The following is an 18510-nucleotide window of genomic DNA, read 5'->3' as shown; positions in this document are numbered from 1 at the left end:
CAGAGAAGAAAAGTGTCCATCTGAGCCTCTGGCAGCCTCTTATCAGGAATGTTCTTCCCTAAATAGCCATAGTTTGAGACATGGTGCTCAGGAGAATGAAGACTTCTATCAGGCTCAAAACTGTGATGCTATTGGAATGACAGAAAGGGAGGGGACTATACCCTCTATGTCCACGTACCAATGTATACACTGTCCTCCCTGTTAATTGTGAAAACCAATGAATCAAAAATCTCATGTGCACATGTGTACACACACGAACCACATACACATAGAAGACTCAGGAGATAGCTACATAATACATTTTTAAAGTCTGCCCCCCTTTGTTTACCTTTTGTTTTATTTTGCTTCATTGTCCCTTTCTTTGCCATCCATCACACTGCCTACCTTGTCACCTGGGGATTCAAGGTTTCAGCTCACCTGTGATGGATCTGGTGGTGGCGCTTTCATACAGAGGCACGCCTTCTCCGGCATTGTTAAAAGCTTTTAGGGAGATTACATAATGCGAACTGGACTCTAGAGAGAAACGAAAACAATGTGAACATGTTGATTTATTTAGTGTACTGAGTACACAGGGTAAACATTTTCCTGAAAACAAGTTTAATATAATCTATTAAGTAAATTGTTGTTTGAAAATGAGCCTGTTGGATTCTGGGAAGAACGTGGCAGTGATGGATGGAGGTAGTCAGCCTCCCTGATTCATCTATGAAAGCTTGGGAAAGACTAGAGAGAAAACCAGAGGAAGTCCGATGATGATAACAAAACTAGGTGAGGAGGTATGTCCCCAAGCCCCCAGATGAAAGTGGGTGTGAGCAACCCAGGGACAGTTCTGCCTCTCCCAGTTTTCTGTATCTGTGTAAAAGAAATGGAAGGCTAGCATCAAACCTGAAAACAGGATAATCCTAAAATAACAGGGAGGTAATTCTGGCAAGTTCAGCAGAACAGTTTGAGAACAGCAAAGATAAACACTTGAAACTGACCTATAAAGTCTTCTCTCCCGACAGTGCAAAAACTGTAGGAAAACTACTAGAAACAGAAGTAAAATATGAGCAGGAACAAAGTAACAGGAGTGGAAAGAGGAGAAAGTCCAGATGGAAGTAGAAGAAAGGGAAAGCAATAAAACTCTGAAAACAAGCCTCTGGTTTGGGTTTGTGTCTTGACTGGCAAGCTCTTCTGTAAGGGCCCAGATAGTAACTATTTATTTTTGAAGATGACATGGACTCTTTCACATACTGACTCCTGGTCATTTGTATACTACTCTTCAAAATGGGGAAACCATACTTATTTGGTGGCATCAATACAAAAAACCAAACCTAGCCTTGGTTCACAGATGGCCTGCAGTTTGCTCAGGCCTGGTCTAGTAAAATAAAATGGAATGGACCTGTGACATTTAGAAAAACTATTTGAACTTCTAGAGGGCTGGGAAACAACTCATATCAATGTGAGCAACAAATATTTCTTGTAGTAAAATCCCTTGCAAAGGTACCTTACGAAATATAAAGAGGATGATATTCCTACAAACAAGAACACATAAAAAGGATCAAAGCTGGGTGTGGTGATGCACACTGGTAATCCCAGACACTGGAGGCTGAGGCAGGAGGATCTCAGGTTCAAGGCTAGCCCCAGCAACTTAGTGAGGCCCTAAGCAACTTAGAAAGACCCTGTCTCAAATTAGAAAATAAAGGAAGCTGGTGATGTGGATCAGTGGTTGAGTGCCCCTGGGTGGTTCAATCCCTGGTACCAAAAAAAAAAAAAAAATCAAAAGTAGAACAAAAGCATACAAGAAAAGTAACAAAAATTACAGTTTCTATTTATTTCAAAATAAACTAAACAATTAAGGAAATGATATCAGATATGAAAGAGCAATAAAAATCAGAAAGAGAAAAACCTCAAATTGAGATGGCATAACTCAAGAAGAAATTGAATCTAAATGGAAGAATTAATCTTAAAAATAAAGGGTAATGATGAACAAAGTAAACACAACAGGTAGAAAAAAATGAAGAAAGAATAAAAAAGGTTTTGGGCGGATTTGACAAATATTAAAATTAGACAATGAAAATCCGGCACACAGATAATAACATCAATCCTTGAAGAAGAAAACGAAATAGAACAGATTATATACACTACAACTGTAATTCACTTTGCTGATATGATCTTTAGGGCATGTAGATAAAAAATATATGACTTATGGGGGGATTAGATGATTATCAGAGTTTCAAAAGCAACATTTTTTCCCAGAAGGAATTAGCATAAATTAATTTTAGACATTCTAGATCAGAAAATGTAATTCAAGGATTTTATGGTCAACAAAAGTTAACTGTAAATATAAAGAGTAGAGTCAGACTGCGATTCATTTGCAAGCAATCAGGGACTATTGTTTCCCTGATCCCCAGAACTAGGAGAAAATGAGCTTTAGATATTCAGAATGACCAGAGGACACACTGACCTAATAGCTAACCGCTGAATAATAAATTTAATGAACTAAGACTAAGAGCAGGCCAAAGAGATTTTATTTTTCAAGGGCTACACATTTTGAGGTTATAGAAATAACATAATGGTAAGACAAGACTAAGGGAGAATAGGGAAAGTATATGCAAAAACAAATGTTTTCATAATTATTATTGATGTCTATCATTATTATTATTATTATTATTATTCTCAGAGTAATAGGGGATAAAGCCAATAAGTAAACTTCAGATATTCTATCACCTACTGTGTCCTTGAGAACCAGGCATTTGTGTCAATGTAAGGACATACAGATGTAATATAGAAAAGTTAAATATAATCCAGTGTTCTTGAAATTGAATAGGAAAAAATAAGTTTAGTTCAGAAAGGTTATGTTATATCTGTTTTAGTTCTCTCTACTGCAGAAGTCTAGAAACACTGACTCAATAATAACAAGCACCCCTACTATGCAGAATGCAGTTTTGAATAAAGTAAGTCCACTACAAGAAACAAGGGGTTATTTTGAAAAACAAAGACTAAAACAAGGACAATCTGTGCATATATCAAGGTAAGAGCTTCAGTGTATTCAACCCCATCAAATTTCCATGAATGCATGAATCCAGAGATCCCTCCTTTGAGAAGAAACATGACTATGGAGCCCAAAACATCTTGGCATACCATATATGGACTGGAAGCAAGTGAGGATTGAAAGGTTCATTTCAAATGGACTCAGGAGTCATTTTAAAGAGTCTACCCCCACCTGGCCCCCCACAAATAGTGGAATCAAGGAGGCAAGTTCCTGGCTGCTCCCTGGTGAGAAATCAAGAGAGCAGAAAGGCAGCTTCTCTGCAAAGTGGGTGAACAACAAAATAAGAGTGGGGGGACTTTACTGGAATTAAAAACTGAACATTCAAAGTAGACCAGGGATACAGGAGGTTGGATAGAATAAAATAAGGAAAAACTCCCCAGCAGCATAGCTGCTGCCATGGTTGAGCCGGAAGCACCAGCCAGAGTGGACCCTCTGTGAACATAGTGGAGAGATAAGGGAACTAAAGGAACCCAAATTTTGGGAGGCCCAAGGCGTGTCTGCATACAGAGTGTTTAGAGACCAGTTATATTGCCCAATAAATCTGAAGGACACACTGCTCAGTGTTCATGTGCAGGGGTTGAGGGTGCCAGCCTCCACCTCTGGCAGTGTGTAGAGAATAAAGGAAGGAACCATTTTTGTAGCTGCATCATGGGGGCTGGCAACTGAGGGAGCTGATTCATGGGAAACCTCAGTTTGGCCTGAAATACAGGCACAGTAAACACTCACTGCATGACACAGAGTGTGCTTAAGTGACCAGGAGAAAATCAAACATGGAACAAGGTTTATGCAGAGGACAACTGGTCTAGGAAACCCACCTGGCTCTACCCCTCCCTGTCCACTCAGACTGCTTGCAGAACCTGCTGGGAGGGATGCATCTGGCCTGGAACTCAGACAGGTGCAGGTGGGAGAGATTGTTTGGAGACTAAACCCGAGACCCAGGAATGTGGAGTCCTCGGGTGATGTAGGGGACTCAAAATTGGCTTGCCAGCACATGAGTGAAACCCAGGGGGAATCCCTGAGAAATAGTCTTCCAGAGTGGACCAGCAAGTACTGGAGTTGGAGGTGCGCTGATTTAAAATCTCCAGACCAACTGGCATTTAGCAAAGAGTCTGGAGCCCACCTAAGCCTAAACCCTGCTTCCAGGAACTCTGCCTATGGGAGTACCTCTCTCACTCCAGCAATCCAGGGGGTGGAGCATTAGGCTCCAGTTGATTCCACCTCAAACTGATAAGAGAAGCTGGGAATATTTTGAACACCAATGGAAAGAATTCTTTAACTGTGCATCAACATTTTTTTTCTTTTCTTTTTTTTTAAATTATTTTTCTCTGTTTAATTGTGACTTTAATGGTACATGGACAATCACACATTTTCATATTTTTTTTCTCATTTTAGCATTTTTAGAGCCAGTTATTTTTCATGGATTAGTTTTCTTGTGAATTAAGATGCTTAATTACTATATTTTAGTTTTGGTCTGTATTCTTTTGTTTTTATATTTAATTTTGAAAAAAAATTATTCTCTTTTTATATATTTTTCTCTTACCTATCTATATTCCTTGATTCTCTGTTTTCTTCAGCTAACAGCCAATCTCTATTGTTCTCCTTTTCACTCTTCCTTTAATTCTTTACTTCTGCCTTCTCTCCTCCTTCCTAATAATCATCATATCCTATATCACTCTGTTTTCTCCCTGTCTACCTTTTAAAATTGTAAACTCTTTTGCAAACTTGCTGTTTTTATTATAGGCAAAAACTGCTGATATAATTTCTGTTTACTGTGATAATTAACATTGTAGACTATTTGGTTTAATGCTGTATATAGTTTGCATTGGTTGTTGTTATTATTTGTTCCCCCATAAACAGTTAGGTACTAGAAACCTTCAGGGACACTATAATTCCACAGGGTAGAATCTCCACTGCCTCAGATCCATACTGTTAGATGAGTAGACACACAGACAACATGAAAAAAACAATGGAAAAAAATTGCTCTAAACAAACCAAGATATTCCAATAACAGAATCAACTGACACCACAGTGGAAGAAATATCAGAGGAGTTCAGAATGTACATAGATAAACTGATCTGCGAAGTAGAGGGCTGTATAAGAAATGAGATCACAGAGGAAATACAGGAAGTGAAAGATTGTTTCAATAAAAAGGCAGATATTCTATAAACAAGCAAACAAACAAAAACAACAACAAAAACCCAACAAGCAGAAATCCTCAAATGAAGGAAAAAAGAAACCAAATTAAAAATTTAATTGAAAGCATCCCCAACAGACTAGACTACTTGGAAGACAGAACCTCAGGCAATGAAGACAAAATATATAATCTTAGAAACAGACCTGAAGACAGAAGATGTTAAGAAACCATGAATAGAACTTCCAAGAATTATGGGATAACAGGAGAAGACCAAATTTAAGATTTACTGGCATAGATGAAGGCACAGAGATAGAAACCAAAGGAATGCACAATCATTTCAATGAAATAATATTAGAAAACTTCCCAAACCTAAGGAATGAAATGGAAAATCAAATACAAGAGGCTTATAGAACCCAAAGTGTACAAAATTATAACATACCTACCCCAGTGCACACTATAATAAATGCCTAACATACAGACTAAGAATAGAATTTTAAAAGCTGTGAGAGAAAAATATCAGATTAGATATACAGAGAAAACAATTCAGGTGATCTCAGCTGATTTCTCAACCCAGACCCTCAAAGCTAGGAGGTCCTAGAATAACATATACCAAGCTCTGAAAGAAAATGCATGCCAACCCAAAATCCTATATCCACTAAAAGTAAGCTTCAGATTTTAACATGAAATAAAAGCCTTCCATGATGAACAAAAGTTAAAAGAATTCACAACTAAAAAGCCTGCACTTCATAATATTCTCAACAAAATATTCCATGAAAATGAATTGAAAAAAAGGGCATGGGAGACCAGCAAGGGAGAAACCACACTAAAGGAACAGTCAATCATAGGAGAAACTAATTCAAATTAAAAATTAGAAATAAAATAAAATGACCAGGAAATCATATATCAATAAGAACCTTGAACATTAATGGCCTAAACCCATCAATCAAAAGACATAGACTGGCAGATTGGGTTAAAAAACAAGACCCAACAGTATGCTGTCTCAATAGACTCCACTCACAGACAAAGACATCAACAGACTGAAGGTGAAAGGATGGGAAAAAAAACATCATCACACGGATCATGTAAGCAAGCAGGGGTTTCTATCCTCATTTCAGATAAAGTGAACTTCAAGCCAACATTAATCAGAAGAAACAAAGAAAGACATTTCATACTGCTTAAGGGAATTATGCCTGAACAAGACATAACAATCATAAATATGTAAGCCCAAACAATGGAGCATCTACATACAAACATGTATTTACCACATGTACCTCAAGTAGAGCATTAATCTCTAGGAAAGGGGTTGGCATAGTGGGCTCAGTGGTAGAGTGCTTGCCTAGCATATGTGAGACACTGGGTTTGATCCTCAGCACCACATAAAAATAAAGAAATAAAAATAAATATATCATGTCCAACTACAACTAAAAAAAATTCCAGGATATATAAATTCAAAAAACTTAAAAAGAACCTGGAAATGATGGTGCATGTTTGTAATCCCAGTGGCTCAGGAGGCTGAGACAGGAAATTGCTAGTTCAAAGCTAGCCTCAGCAACTGCAATATGCTAAGCAACTCAGTGAGACCCTGTCTCTAAATAACATACAAAATAGGACTAAGGATGTGGTGGCCGAGTGCCCCCGAGTTCAATCCCCTATACTCCCGCCCAATATTTTTTAACATGAAAAAGCCACAAATAACCCAATCAATAAATGAGCTAAGGACAATCAACAAATAATATAAAAATATGTTCAACATCTCTAGCAATTATAGAAATTCAAATCAAAAGTACATTGAGATTCCATCTCACTCCAGTTAGCATGGCAGTTATCAAGAATATAAAAAACAACAAGTGTTGGTGAGGATGTGGGGGGAAAAGTACACTCATATATTGCTTGTGGGATTGCAAATTGTTGCAACCACCCTGGAAAGCAGTATGAAGATTACTCAGAAAACTTGGAATGGAACCACCATTTGACCCAGTTATCCCATTCTTTGGTATATACACAAAGGACTTAAAATCAGCATACTACAGTGACACAGCCTCATCGATGTTTATAGCAGCTCAATTTACAATAGCTAAGCTATGGAACAAAACTAGGTGCCCTACAATGGACAAGTGAATAAAGAAGTTGTGGTATATATGAAATGGAACATTACTCAACCTTAAAGAAGAATGAAATTATGGCATTTGCTGGTACATGGATGGAATTGAAGAATATCATGCTAAGTGAAATAAGCCAATCCCCAAGAATTAAAGGTCAAATGTTTTTTCTAATGTGTATATGCCAATTTACAATAAATCTAGGGGGTTCTAGGGAAGAATAGAGGTACTTTGGATTAGACAGAGGGGAGTGAAAGTAGGGAAGGAGATATGGGAATAGAAATGATAGTAGAATGAATCAGACATTATTATCTTATGTGCATATTATGATTACACAACCAGTGTGACTCTACATCATGTAAAACCAGAAGAATAAGAAGTTATACTCCATTTATGTATGATGTGTAAATGAAGTCTAAAATAAGATTTACATCTAATATAATGCATTCTACTGTCATGTATAATTAGAACAAAAAAAGGTTAAAAAATGAAAGACAGACTCTTATGATCAAGGATGTGGGTGATGGTCTAGATATGAGATGTCCCCCAAAAGCTCATGTGTGAGACAATGTAAGTATTTTCAGGCAATGTAAGTACTTTCAGATTATGAAAGCTACCCAGTATATTAATCCACTGATGAATTAATTAGGTTGTAACCATAGGCAGGGAGGCTGTGGCTGGAGGAAATCAGTCACTGGGGGTATGCTTTTGGTGTTTTATATTTTGTCCCTGGTGAGCAGAGCTCTCCTTGCCTCCTAGTTGTCATGTTCTGAACTTCCTTCCTCAGCCGCACACTTCTGTCATGATGCTCGGTCTCACCTCCAAGCCCAGAGCTATGGTCTCTAGCTATGGACTGAACCTCTGAAACCATTGGCCAAAATAAATCCCCCCATTTAAAGTTGTTATTGTCAGATATTTTGGTCCCAACAGCAAAAAACTAACTAAAAGAAGGACAATTTGAACATACTTAAAGATAAGAATGTAATGAATGAAAATCCATCAAATATCCATTAATAACACTAACTTATAGAGATATTTAAAATAAAAACAAAAGGTCATTTCTGAAGTTGACATAGGAACAAATTTCAATTTGAAAAACTAGTTGGGGCTGGGGATGTGGCTCAAGCGGTAGCGCGCTCGCCTGGCATGCGTGCGGCCCGGGTTCGATCCTCAGCACCACATACCGACAAAGATGTTGTGTCCGCCGAGAACTAAAAAATAAATATTAAAAATTCTCTCTCTCTCTCTCTCTCTCTCCTTTCACTCTCTCTTAAAAAAAAAAAAAAACTAGTGAAGAATCAAACATTTATCATGTTTTTCTTAAACTCTCAAGATGCAACCAAGTAGCATACAATGGATCTACTTCTAAGTAGTTAACAAATATCAAATAATAGAAGTAGAATATTACTATTTTTCAGCTCCAATGAATGGACAAATATATGCATTAGGCTTTAATAATTTTTAAGATAAAAGAAAGATACCCAGACACTAGATACCTCAGGATAAAAAAACACACTACCCACTCCAGTATTGCAAAAGGGATCAAATCTCCTTCATTTGATCAAGCCTTTGGATCCAAATGCCAGTTTGCAGGAAAATGGAGTAAAGAAATATGTTGAACTCTAAGATATAATCACTCATTAATCTATACATGTGCTGCATGTGGTTTTTTTGTACCTGAGTTTAATATCACAATGAAAAAATAATTTAAAATGGGTATGATTATCTGTCATACTGATCTCTGAAAATTGATTAGGTGGATTTTTCTTCACATGATTTATATGTGACATAAATATCAGTATTAAAGATTTGGGCATTCTAAACCACAATGGCCCCCAAATCACAATATAGCAAGAAATCTAAAATAAGATTACATCTAATATAATCAAATGCCTTCCATAGAGTGAATTGCTTCCCCTCCAAAAGAGAATATCTCCTTATGTATATGCATGTTCTCAAACTAGTTTACTAATAAAAAAGTAATAAATCGACAAGTATTAAATGTTCCTTAAGACCCAAGACTACTTGTAAACATGCACTTCTATTATCAGGATACTAATTGATTTCAAATATATGATTCATCCACACAATGGCAATACAAACATTTACATTAGGTTTGAACCTCATAAAATATGAGCTTATTTTACGTGGTTCAAGTTCTATTTGGTTCAACCTAATACATCTACATAGCTAGCATTTATCTAGGATTTATCAAGGGAGCAAGAACAAGGTCAGGGATTTCAAACCCCAATGCTCAGGAGCTAGGGTTGTTTTGTTTTTTAGATTAGTATATTGTTTTAATGAGAAAGAGACAGAGATGGAAAAGGAGGAGGAGGAGGACAAGAGGGAAGAGGGGAAAGACAGAGATTTGGCATCATGTATGGAGCACAGCGGGGCAGAGAGGCTCCTAAAAAGTAGTGAAGTGAAACTACTTTCCAGGCCCAAGATGTCATCAGCATGAGAAAGGTAAATGTGGTATTGCCAGGTTTTCTGGAAATCTAGACTTTTATGAGAAATCAGCCCATTTTTAAGTGTTGGAAGAGAATTCAAACATCAACAAAACACCTGTGCATGACAAAAAAAAAAAAAAAAAAAAAAAAAAAATATATATATATATATATATATATATATATATATATATAGCCATTGACTGAATCCAGGCCTGCTGTGCTTTGAGGGTTGAGTGTGCCCTGAAGGTCTATATTTAAGGGTCAGTGGGGCAGGACCAGAAGTGCTGTGGACCTTGAAGAGTGAGGCCTAGTGGGAAGTCCCAGCTGGGCACGCCCTTGAGAGGGGCACTGGTTTTCTGCTTTCTCTTCCCCTCTGCACCTGTTTGAGGTGTAACCCTTGCTCACTCCTGCGCACACAGCCACCACTGCCAACCACCATGAGGTGATACAGCCAAGGCCTGGACCATGAGCATGCGCTATGGAGCAGGCACTATGGAGCGTGTGCTATGCTGTTTTTCATGCTCTTTACTGCCTGGAGTATTTTGTTGCAGTAACACAAAGCTGACTAGTACACAGGCCTGTAGCCACTATCTGCAACCTCAGAGACTGGACCTTTCCTAGTCAAGATGCCGGCTATGATATCAGCTGTGACAAAATAGAAACTTCATAGTACCTTTGAAGAGGTATGGATATAAAACAAATCAGGTCTTCATTTAAGCGAGGGCATTAGATACTACTGTTTTATATTCACATCTCCAACTCAGTAGAGGATTCAGATTAAGAATGTCTTCCCTGATAGGGAGCTTTTGAGTTCCTACTGAGGGTTAACAGTGGAAACTCATAGCTGAATTCATGGCTCCACCTCTCTGTCCTCACCTCTGGTTACCTAGTTCATATCCCTTTGAACATTACCCAATGCAAAAGCCTCTGTAGCATTACACGGTTATTGCTTTTCAGTTTTGGGGAGTGAATATTATTTCTCATTGAAAAGAAAAAAGAAGAAGAGGAAAAATATTTTAACTGATTCATTCTCACTATACCAGCTTGAATTTGCACCTTTATCTCAATATCAACCACTGCATCTCATTTAGCTGCTCCATGGCTCCTCAGCACTAGTCACTATTTCTTTACCACCCTACTTCCATAAGTGGGAGGTAACTGTTACTCCAAAGCAGACCCTTTCTAGTGTTGATACTAAATCTCTAGTCATCTAAGGCTAATTCTTTCACTTGATGTCTAGCCATATCATAGGGTACACTAACAATATGCCTGAAGTCTCACCATTTACTACCTGTTGGGTTACACAAATTACACAAATGGCAAAATTCTAAAACACCCAACTATGCTATGCATACCACTAGGGAGGATCAACTTTAAATTTAAATGAGAGGTGTTAGTGGCTTAGCCTTGGGAAAGTAAACACGTATATAATGGAATTGTAATGGTGGAAGAATATTGCTAAGAGCTAGAGAGGATCTGGGATGCTTTGATCCAGTATTTTCCTATTGTCAATCAGCACTCTGGGGCTCAGGTCAGTCAGTACACTGGATTTTTAAAAGGAACACAGAGCTACCTAGGGAATGGGACAATCCACAATCCCTTTCATGGTCTTTCTTGGGGGCTTTCCTTTGTGCTCTGCACACTCCACCTCCTCGCTCTTATATTTTGGGTTCACTCTGGCTATTGCATTGTGTGTGCTTTTGTCAAAATGGACCTACTGAAGAAATAGGATTTTTATTTCCTTCCCCCATTAAGTTTGATCCTATACTAAATTATCCTGAAAAACAATACAAATGTTATTAATTTATTGGTTAACAAGTGGACAGTGGGCTACATTGCTTTGATCCCTTTATATTGTGATGGAGCCTCCATCTTGGAAATGTGTGTGTCTGGGAGTCAGGGGAGCTTTAAAAGAGTGAAGTGGAAGTTCCAGAGGAGGGTGGTTTCCTTGTGCTTAAAAAGGTGTAATTTACCAGTTCACCACTAGAGGGCAATGTGGAACTATTTTCCTGCACATGCTCAGAGCTCTTAAACTTTGAAAACCAGTAAATCACTAAAGAATTACCTAGAATTGCTCCCTCTATAGAAGCACCAAATGAGTTAAACATATTTAATATTATCATAATGAATTCCAAATGAATTAATCATTAATTATGGTCAGACCTTATTGTTCAGGAATATACTTAATGACAATTATGACAGTAAATTAATTTTTTTGGATTTGTTGAAATATTGCAGATACATATGCTTAAAAAATTTATAAATTGTCTCCACAGAATAAACAGCAGCATTATTTTCTTATTTGAATTCTCTATGATTGAACTATACTGGAATAATTTGGATTTGGGTGGATATTCCACATTTCTAATTTATAATACGATTTTTATCCTTGTTTGGTCAACCTTTCTTACAGAAACACATTCATTTGGGATAAAGGAGACTGAAGAAATACTTGATAACTCTGACCATCCAAAATAGATGATTCTTGGCCAGTGTTGCCTGTGTAGCCAGGAGAAAAGGAAATAAATGCACATTTATTGATTAGAGGTCTGTTGTAAAGGACAAGGAATGGGTAATCAGGAGAAGGCTCGGTTCTCCTTCCCGGGAGACGTGGTAGGTAAGAGAACCATTATTCTAAGAGCTTTTGTTGAGTCTTCCCTGAAGGTAAGAGATGAATGTTTCTCTCTGGGACTGAGGGAATGAATCAAGAGACCTGCAGAAGCTCCTCATGGCTAGACCAAGATGCTGTACTTGGTAATAAAGCCAGTGGGAAGGGCATCATTATTTTTAATTAATATTTTGTGTGAATTAAATGCCAGTGGCATGTGGTGCCAGATTGACAGCCCACAGTCTTTTATTCATTACAGATTATGTTCTTTACTCAGTGGCCCCGTCCATGCCAAGTGCTTGTTGAGGCCCAGGATCCACCTCCCTGAATCCTCTTCCCTCTGTTAACACTGCCAGCAAGTCAATTAGAGAAAATTAGAGTGGTAGCTGTCTCCTAATGCAAACACCTGCTCATTGCCACAAACCAGGGCTACCACATCCACAGAATAGAGGCCACTGGATCGCTGTCAGATGCTAAATGTTACTGGACACCTTTGACCCCACTGGACATGAACCATTTAATTAAGTGGAATGGGTGGAGAGTAAATTCAACTGATGGCATTGATCTCTTAAAAGGAGGAGCAATTCATATTTGAGGAAGATGCGATTTATGTAACATGTTCAGCTCTACTTCATTACATATACCCCTTTGTAAATTCAATTAATTGTTAATCTATTAACTTAATATGAATTTTCCTTATTTTTTCTTTTCCAGGAACACTGTCCAAATAAGGGTCAGATTATAAAATGATTTACTCTTTAAGCAGTCTTGCAGATACCAGTCACTCCCACAGTCTGTGAGGAAAAGTATTAAGGTATATTAAGACTGAGGAAGAAGTATTAAGGTACATTTTTTAAAAAATCTACTTAGATCCATTAACAGGATGGAAAATAGGTAAAATCACATTTATAAAAAGAAGCGGTTCTGTGCTCAACAGATGGAATGTGCTTAACAAATATTTACTGAACTGATGAACACATGAGACATACAAAGGCTAAATTACTGATTGAAGGTCAAATAACAAGTCCTTAATCATTCAAACATGGAACTCAGATGTCTTTATCCTAAACTGTACCTCCTGATATCTGTGGGCTTATGGGAAATGGATCCAAAAACATGAGGGACATTTCCTTCTCTCACTTGCCATTCACCGTCGAGTCCTCTTCATCCAGTTTTAAATGATCATTGATTATGTTCTGTGTGTAAAACGGGGTTCCATTTTTTTTCTAGGGCACATATTTTATCCCCCTCCCCCAAGAAAAGCACCCAACTCATTGTGTTCTCTGAAAAATCTGTTAATGAAGGAAATTATTGGAGGAATCATAGTAAAGTGTCCTAGAATCGGTGTGGCTTTGTGGAGAAGATGGCAGTAGAGCTGAATCCTTTGATGAACAAGATCTAAAGGAAAATAGTGGAGTAAGCAATGGCAGGGAGCAGTGGTGACAGGGTGTGCGTGATGGAGTTAAAAATTGAGGTCAGTGGTAACAATTGCTCTTTCTCCTCTTCATTCTTTTCCTATTCTCCTCTTATCCTCAGTAGTAATATTTGTTGGATGCCTAATTGGGTTCTTTAATAAAACTACCACACTCCTTATTTTATTTAATCTTTACCTCAATTTAGTGTGTGGCATACAGCAGCTATTCTATTGATACATAATAATTGTACATATTTAAGTTGTATCATGATGTTTTGATACATGTATACATTGGGTAAAGTTCAATTCAGTGTAAACATAACTATTTCCTCAGCATTCCAAAACCTTTCTTATAGATTTTTTGAGATATATGGTACCATTTCAATATCTGTTTTCACCCTAATGTATAATAGAATACCAGAGATTATGTTGCCTATAGCTATAAATTAGGGAGGGAATGACAGAGAAAGGTTGATCGATGGGCAATCCATAGTTCCTGAATGAATGAATGAATGAATAAATGAATGACCATCCTCTTTTTATAGGTAAGGATTAGGATGCTGAATTCCAAAGCTCAGGCTCCTGCCTCTGTACTTCTTGTCTGTTATTGAATAAGAGATGCTGCATCAAAGAACATTTTGTACAAGTGTCAAACTGTGCTTTTAGGGATTGATTCCAAAGAAGTACATAGTCCAGGAAGATAAAAAGGTGTTGAAAGTAGGAATGCTCCAGAGGTGACTGTAATTGCCTAGACAAGGGTCATAAGGACCTCAAGTGAGGTGCTGAAGCATAAATGAAGAGCAAACAATGGTTGTAACATGATTCATGGATATATTGGAGGGAAAGTGGAGAAAGGGGAAGATAGAGAATGGTTTCTAGGTTTTTCTCCCTGATAATGCAATGACCTTATGTCCAGGACTAGGAAACCTGTTGTATTGCATCAGGGAGAAAATGCTATCATAGATCCAGACAACTGGCTTTCTTGGGTTCTGGTTACTGTGTAAGGATTGTATGCAAGTAACTTGCGACACAGCACACTCTTGAGCCATGAGATAGTGGTGCATCTACTATAGGATCTTCTAAATAACTGCATCTCTATTTTTCCCATTAGTGATCATGAGTTATTTAAGCTCAGACTGGAGATAATCTACTTGGAGTTGTTGGTACCACCTTGGAGAGTGAGGCCAAATTTACATAGTTTTTCTCTTGTATTTAGGAAAAGCAAACTCTTTTGTGTATACTTTACTTTGATATTAAAAACAATATTTTTTATCAATTATCTCAATAATGTTACAAAGCAGCTTGTGCAAGAATGATCATCCCCATTTTGGAAATGGAGAGAATGAGGTGCTTGTTGCCTGTCATTTTAGCCAGGTGAGTGAGACCTGAGTGCCTCCTGTGTGCTCAGGTGAGCTCCTCCATAGTGTCAGCTTGAGAAGGTCTGGGTTTTTTTTTCTGAACAATGCTGGAAAGCAGACCTTGGTCACCAATTAAAGCAGAATAAACAACCTGCATCAGTGGGTGCGATGTGCTTTGGCAGACAGCCTGCACAGTCAGAGAAATGACTGAGTAAATGCTTAGATAACAAAGCACTAAATTCAGCTCACAAATGGGGCACTTAATAAAACGATTTCTCAGCCAAGCTTTCCATGAGGAAATTAGCTGGAGAAAATATAACCAAACACAGAGCCTTCCTTCCTTTTGCTCATGTTTCTTTTTTTTTTTTTAATGAATTAAATAAAGAACAAGGTGGGAATTCTGTGTGACCATCGAAGGAATCAATAATACAAAAACTGTTCATCTTATTCAAGTAAACAAGTAATCACTTCAAATTATTACTTCAATTCAGAAAGCAGACTGACTCCTGGTATAAACACAATACAGTAAAATATATTTTTGCTGGGAACTAAAAGGAGAAGCATATCTGTTCTCAAATGCTTGCCACCTCCTGTTCCCTTCCCACGTCCTTTCCTTTTTCTCCTACTCTGGTCTCTCTCCCTTGACTTTCTCCTTTGGATTTCCAGAAGTAGAAGAATGTAGAAAGCAGAAGATGGGAAGACAGAGAATGATAAGGACATAAAGCAGAGTGGCTGGGGAAGGAGCCTGGGTGTGGCATCATGTGCAGAGTCCTGGCTCAGGGCACAGGCTGCACCAGATGCCAGCTTCCAAGGCCTTTTCCCCACTTGTCCTCATGGGAACCTGAAGGTGAGACAGTGATGGTCCCCATTCCAGAGATGAGAAAGCTGTAGGGTTCATTAAACAGTGGTGCTTAGACAGATCTTCCAAACAAAAGTTAAATAAGGAAACTATAGAACTCAATAACACAATTAACAACCTAGACTTAATTGACATATATAGAATATACCACCCAACATCAAGTAGTTACACTTTTTTCTCAGCAGCACATGGATCCTTCTCAAAAATAGATCATATATTATGTCACAGGGCAACTCTTAGACAATATAAAGGAGTAGAGATAATACCATGCATCTTATCTGATCATAATGGAATGAAACTGAAAATCAACGATAAAAGAAGGAAGGAAAAATCATGCATCACTTGGAGAATGAACAATAGGTTACTGAATGATCAATGGGTTTTAGAAGACATCAAGGAGGAAATTAAAAACTTCTTAGAGTTAAATGAAAACACAAACACAACATATCGGAATTTTTGGGACACATTGAAAGCAGTTCTAAGAGGAAAATTCATTGCTTGGAGTTCATTCCTTAAAAAAAGAAAAAAACCAACAAATAAATGATCTCATACTTCATCTCAAAATCCTAGAAAAAGAAGAGCAAAACAACAGCAAAAGAAGTAGAAGGCAAGAAATAATTAAAATCAGAGCTGAAATTAATGAAATCGAAACAAAAGAAACAATTGAAAAAATTGACAAAACTAATGAACCTAGATGCAAAAATCCTCAATAAAATTCTGGCGAATCGGATTCAAAAACATATCAAAAAAATTATACACCATGATCAAGTAGGATTCATCCCTGGGATGCAAGGCTGGTTCAATATATGAAAATCAATAAATGTTATTCACCACATCAATAGACTTAAAAATAAGAACCATATGATCATCTCGATAGATGCAGAAAAGGCATTCGACAAAGTACAGCATCCCTTTATGTTCAAAACTCTAGAAAAATTAGGGATAACAGGATCATTCCTCAACATTGTTAAAGCAATCTATGATAAGCCACAGGCCAGCATCATCCTGAATGGAGAAAAATTGAAGGCATTCCCTCTAAGATCTGGTACAAGACAGGGATGCCCTCTCTCACCACTTCTGTTCAACATAGTCCTCGAAACACTGGCCAGAGCAATTAGACAGATGAAAGAAATTAAAGGCATAAAAATAGGAAAAGAAGAACTTAAATTATCACTATTTGCAGACGATATGATTCTATACCTAACAGACCCAAAAGGGTCTACAAAGAAACTATTAGAGTTAATAAATGAATTCAGCAAAGTGGCGGGATATAAAATCAACACGCATAAATCAAATGCATTCCTGTATATCAAGGACAAATCCTCTGAAACGGAAATGAGGACAACTACTCCATTCACAATATCCCCCCAAAAAATAAAATACCTGGGAATCAATCTAACAAAAGAGGTGAAAGACCCATACAATGAAAACTACAGAACCCTAAAAAGAGACATAGAAGAAGACCTCAGAAGATGGAAAAATATACCCTGCTCATGGATAGGCAGAACTAACATCATCAAAATGGCGATATTACCAAAAGTTCTCTATAAGTTCAATGCTATCCCAATCAAAATCCCAACAGCATTTCTTGTAGAAATAGATAAAACAATCAGGAAATTCATATGGAATAATAAAAGACCCAGAATAGCAAAAACAATGCTAAGCAGGAAGTGTGAATCAGGCGGTATAGCGATACCAGACTTCAAACTATACTACAGAGCAATAGTAAAAAAAACAGCATGGTACTGGTACCAAAACAGGCGAGTGGACCAATGGTACAGAATAGAAGACACAGTAACCAATCCGCAAAACTACAACTATCTTATATTTGATAAAGGGGCTAAAAGCATGCAATGGAGGAAGGATAGCATCTTCAACAAATGGTGCTCGGAAAACTGGAAATCCATTTGCATCAAAATGAAACTGAATCCCTTTCTCTCGCCATGCACAAAAGTTAACTCAAAATGGATCAAGGAGCTCGATATTAAATCAGAGACACGGCGTCTGATAGAAGAAAAAGTCGGCTATGATCTACATACTGTGGGGTCAGGCCCCAAATTCCTCAATAGGACACCCATAGCGCAAGAGTTAACAACTAGAATCAACAAATGGGACTTACTCAAACTAAGAAGTTTTCTCTCAACAAAAGAAACAATAAGAGAGATAAACAGGGAGCCTACATCCTGGGAACAAATCTTTACCCCACACACTTCAGATAGAGCCCTAATATCCAGAGTATACAAAGAACTCAAAAAATTAGATAATAAGATAACAAATAACCCAATCAACAAATGGGCCAAGGACCTGAAGAGACACTTCTCAGAGGAGGACATACAATCAATCAACAAGTAAATGAAAAAATGCTCAACATCGCTAGCAGTCAGAGAAATGCAAATCAAAACCACCCTAAGATACCATCTCACTCCAGTAAGATTGGCAGCCATTAAGAAATCCAACAACAACAAGTGCTGGCGAGGATGCGGAAATGGGTACACTTGTTCATTGTTGGTGGGACTGCAAAATGGTGCAGCCAATTTGGAAAGCAGTATGGAGATTT

The 18510-nt window shown here is 37.7% G+C and overlaps 1 protein-coding gene across 1 annotated transcript in view; it reads right to left on the bottom strand.

Annotated features, from left to right (window-relative positions):
- The window catches only part of DCC (DCC netrin 1 receptor), a gene marked incomplete at both ends in the record, with an annotated part of 1098829 nt that overhangs the window by 125635 nt on the left and 954684 nt on the right, over positions 1 to 18510 (bottom strand). The window contains one exon of the mRNA XM_081263478.1: positions 418 to 513. Coding sequence (XP_081119604.1) covers positions 418 to 513 — 96 coding nt within the window. The remainder of the gene's footprint in view (positions 1 to 417; positions 514 to 18510) is intronic.

The sequence above is a fragment of the Spermophilus citellus genome (assembly GCF_964194105.1).
Source record: "Spermophilus citellus genome assembly, chromosome: 12".
Lineage (NCBI taxonomy): Eukaryota > Metazoa > Chordata > Mammalia > Rodentia > Sciuridae > Spermophilus > Spermophilus citellus.
Note: the sequence above shows the minus strand (reverse complement) of the source record. Positions and strands in the feature narration are given on the sequence as shown.